This window comes from Nanorana parkeri, unplaced genomic scaffold, assembly GCF_000935625.1.
Source record: "Nanorana parkeri isolate BGI_ZX_2015 unplaced genomic scaffold, ASM93562v1 scaffold209, whole genome shotgun sequence".
Classification (NCBI taxonomy): domain Eukaryota; kingdom Metazoa; phylum Chordata; class Amphibia; order Anura; family Dicroglossidae; genus Nanorana; species Nanorana parkeri.
In genome coordinates this window covers 1,367,069-1,371,799 of record NW_017306477.1, presented here as the reverse complement: position 1 = coordinate 1,371,799, position 4,731 = coordinate 1,367,069, and the positions used below count along the sequence as shown (strand labels likewise).

The 4,731-nt window shown below is 40.6% G+C and overlaps 1 protein-coding gene across 1 annotated transcript in view; it reads left to right on the top strand.

Annotated features, from left to right (window-relative positions):
* The window catches only part of SEPT9 (septin 9), a 234,837-nt gene extending 232,748 nt beyond the window's left edge, over nucleotides 1-2,089 (top strand). The window contains exons 11-12 of the mRNA XM_018555696.1: nucleotides 734-785; nucleotides 1,588-2,089. Of these exons, the coding sequence (XP_018411198.1) occupies nucleotides 734-785; nucleotides 1,588-1,720 (185 nt within the window). The 3' untranslated portion in view covers nucleotides 1,721-2,089. The remainder of the gene's footprint in view (nucleotides 1-733; nucleotides 786-1,587) is intronic.
* The last annotated feature ends 2,642 nt before the right edge of the window (nucleotides 2,090-4,731 follow it).

The window sequence follows — 4,731 nt, the reverse complement described above, 5'->3', positions numbered from 1 at the left end:
GTCTTATAGAGCGAAAAATACGGTATATATATATATATATATATACACACACATATGCATAGGTCCTTGCATCAGTTCATTCTTAAGTGTACCTGTACCCCTGTATGTTATGGTTTCTCAGGAAATCGTCCAAAAGCTTCTTGAATGATTCCACATTCTTAGCTGGGATCACTGCCTCTGGCAGGGAGTTCCAGACCCTAACCGCTCTAACTGTGAAGAACCCCCTTCGCCCCTTGTGCTTTTCCACCAATTTTAGGTGGTGGCCTCTAGTCTTTGTTACGGAGTTAATCATGTCCCCCCTTAATCTCCTTACTTCCAACGTGAACATGTTTAAATTTAGTAGCATTGTCTCATAGCTCTGGTCCTCCATTCCTCTAATTAGTTTGGTTAGGGGAATGGAGGACCAGAGCTATGAGACAAGGCTACTAGGACAATTAGTTATATGTTTATAATACAGAGCTATTTAGATCAACCTTCATGGTATTATTGCCTGCTCCAATTAGATTTGTTGTTGTTTGTTGTATGGACATTGATGTGAAAATCCACCAGTGTATAGCCAGTTAAAAAAAAAAAGAGAGGTTTTGCCTTTAGTTCTACTTTTGTCTGGCTTTTCCCTAATAACATACAGCATGTTATACGTGGCCTTATGAAGGGCTGGAATGAGCTGGTGAAACAAGCATTGGCCTGCATATATGTTTCATTGCTCACATTTTTTGTCTTTTTTTTCTTGCAGTGGAAAACGTTGGTCATTGTGAATTTGCTCACTTGCGAGATCTTCTGATAAGGTGAGTCAGCCCACAGTGTGTAGCCACAGTTTATTGCATTATATCTAGAGGCGCCAGTATTTCATGAGCCTAATAAAGGAAATACCACCAGAGGTTTATAGTATGTGATGATGATTTATACAGCATAATGATGTATTTATATTGTACACTACTAAGAGAACGGATGATTGTCATGTTAGCATTATTGTCTCTCTTTTGCACGTGCACATCCTCTGTAGCTGTAATCTGCAATTTGTGGCCTTACACCAGCTACTTCCTTCCTCCCTGTGGTAACGTCAGACATACTTCTCTTCTGCCTTGCAATATCATGGTTGCATTAATGACTTGTGGGCCTTTGTTCTTTAGTTACTAGTCTAAAGCGGATTCCTCCAGCAGAAAATGGAATATGAGAGCACTAGTGGCGTAACCATAGCCATTGCCGCCAAGGCTCCCACAGCATCAATAGTGGCAAATGCATCACCCGTTGCTATGATTTAGTCGGGTGCTTACTAGCACCTCATAATTTTTGTTTTCATTGTCCCGCAGCACCCCTAGTAGCCTCAGGTGGCACAGCACACTGCCTGAGAAACACTGATATATGCTCTCCAATCCAGTAAGACTGTCTTTCTCTTTTTCAGTAGCAGTATGCATTAGTTTAACATTGTAATTGTCAAATACAGTCATATTATAAAAAATAAAAGGATTAAAAAAAATAGTATTTTTGGGTTTAGGTTTGATCATTATTCTGACAAAAGGTCACATTTAAATGTGTCAATCCAAAGCCTTGCTATACTCAATTCCATTGTCTACTTATCTCACGCAGGACGCACATGCAAAACATCAAAGACATAACAAGCAGTATTCACTTTGAAGCATACCGCGTCAAGAGGCTTCAAGAAGGCAACATGCTCTCCAACGGCACATCGGAAAAAGACTACTCCTCCAACGAGATGTAATCCTGGGACCGTACACCCTCCATCACCATCATCCTGTCTTTCAGTTTCTGTGTGTTCAGCTCCTGTGACCTTGTGCGTGAGAAATAATGAGGAGAAAGTACAGGAAGGTTAGCCCATTAATTTTCAGGGTCCCCAGGTCTGGCTGGGCCATGATCTGCAAGTTTGTGCCATAAAAGGGAGAAGGTATCATGGCAGTCATTAGACTGAGAGGGGAACTGTAAACATCCGCATTCACTTTTTGTTTTTCCTACTAGTGGGAGCCACGTTACTGCCTTGTTCCATTCCGCAGTATCTTTCTCATTGCTACTTTTAGGTGACCGTGAACTGTATAGAGATATAGCGCATTGTAAGTACAGGTGGCTCTCTCATTTTCATTCTATCAGTGTGGAGCTCAGAGCAAAGTATTCCTAGAAAGAATGTCCTATAGACACATTTGTTTAATTCTTAAGTGCCGAAAGTCAAATGAAAGAATGTGAATGTTAAAGTGCATTTCATCTATGGATGGCGGGCTGGGGTTGGTATTTCTTACTGCTGTGAAAGTAGATGGTAAGCGGATGAGATTGTAAAATGGATAAAGGAAGTTTCATTATTTTTTTTTTTAAATAAAGAAAACCAAAATGCTTTGTTTTGACATTTTCAGAGAATCTTATCTGTCAGTCGTTCCCTTCACCCTTCTGGTTTGATCGCATTCCTTGCAGTTCTTCCCCTTCCATCAAATTGTTGAACTGCCCCCTTCCTTCCTAGCAGACCAATTTTTATTTTTGATGACAAATTTTGACCTTTTCATTATTTATCTCTGAGGTTTATTTTTTTCCATGGTCCCTCCAATATTTTTCACACGTCCTCTTTTTTTCTTTATTGCCACTTATGTAATTTATCACTCATTATAGATTTATTGTGCCCGTCTGGGAACATAAAAAAAAAAAAGACAGCACATATCTGCAATGCATGCACATTTCCCTATTTTATCGCTTTAAAACATTGCAGGGACCGAAAAATACCTGTAGTGATCCTGAAGAAATCCAGTGAGCTCTTTAGCAATCTGATAACACTACCTCTGCTGCAGTGGATTCTAAACAGCATTATTGTCCTGCCTAGTTCTCTGCTTGTGCTGCAGAAGACCTCCCCTTTATGCTAGATAGAGATGGGGTCCAACCCGAAAAGAATTGGGCAGGGCTGACAACACTGTTTGGAATTTCAGCGTAGCAGAAGCAGTGTTGTCAGTTCACTAGAGGAACTTTAGGAGCTCACTGGCAGATCAACAGATCTTTACTTGCAACACTTTTTAAAGGGATAAAGTGCATGTATTGCAGATGTGTACTTCATATTTTTTTTTCTGCTAGACTTGCACTTTAAATCCGATTTCAATCAATGTTCACAATTTCTCCAGTACTAGAAGCAACCAGTCTATGTATTTGACTCCATGGGTGGAAAACTAATGTGCTCCCTTCCAGGCAGGAAGATTAAGCGTGTCTGTGTATTTATCTTATTTTTTTTCTTCTAAGTATACCTGTCGTCCTTTCATTTGTGAATTGTCCTATTATTAATCTCTGATTTACCCTTCTAAAAAAAATCCTTCCACTTGCTAAGCTGCGCTCCATTAAAATGTAAAAATAATAATAGGAAAAAAAAAAATCATGTACTTGTCGAGTTGCTATGTTTTAGCAAATAAAAAACTATATCATCCAAAAGATTTATATATATATTTCACATGCTAAGGATTAAGGTATGAAGAGACAGGAAGCTCCATGCACTTGAAAAGTTGCCAACCTGTCTGTGATGTTATTGTACTGTCCTTTGTTAAGAGGAAAAGTTCATGTGTTTTCATTTTTGTAATGCTTGTTATTTGTTTGTTTTCTTTCTTTTTTTGTTTGTTTTGTTTTAGGGCTTAAATTCCCAGATTTCCTAAAGTGGCCTTTTATTTGATTTATATGCATTATGATAAACTAGTCCTTTTTGTATAAATAATAAAGATGTGTTTTAAAATGTATTTCCTAAAATAAATGTTACAAATGCAGATTTCCTTTTTTCCCCCCCCCCCTGTGTATTTTTTCAACATACATTTCTAAGACCATGCACAGTATGTGTTGGCCTAGACTTGACTTGAGAAGGGTTCTGTGGAACTCTGGGCTTCCTCCGAGGGGTGCTAGGGGTTCCTTGTGCGCTGGCCGGGTGACTACCACATGATGGTTCTTGCAAGGTAATAAAGGTGTTGCTCGGCTGTGTGGGGCCAGTTGAACCTCTTGTCTAGTCTCTCGGATCAGAACCACTGTTGTCTGTGAGGGGTCATTCTTCCCAATCACCAAATAAAGGACATTTCTACTACAGACTTCCAATGTAGCGACTTTCTTCCTCCTGCTGTCCAGCAGTGTGTGGGGCACCTCTGCTCCTAACCATTAAGATAAAGGGCACCTCTCATGCTGATCCCCAGTGTGAGCGGCACCCTTGCCATTGACCACTTGTGTAAAGGGCACCTCTGCTTCTAACTGTTAGTGTAAAGGGCACCTCTCCTGCTGATCCCCAGTGTGATGGGCACCCTTGCCATTGACCTTGCCATTGACCACTAGTGTAAAGGGCACCTCTCCTAATGACCCACCCAGTGTGAGGGGTACTTGTGCCACTGACCACTAGTGTAAAAGGCACCTCTCCTGATCACCAGTGCGACTGGCACCTCTGCTCCTAACCATTAGTATAAAGGACACCTCTCCTGCTGATCATCAGTATGAGGGTCACCTATGCCATTGGCTGCAAGTGTAAAGATCACATTTGCTCCTAACCATTAGTATAAATGACACCTCTCTTGCCGATCACCAGTGTGTGGTGCACCTCCCTTACTGGCCTACTGACCAATAGTATTTCCAGAAGAAGACCAGCAATGACGTGTATTTCTGTCAATTCATGTGTTCATAAAGCTTCACATTAAAGCTTCACATTAAAGCATACCTAAAGGCAAACCAATTTGGTGGGGCTGTGGATTGTGTGTGGAAGTACTAAAACCCCGGTCTGATTTT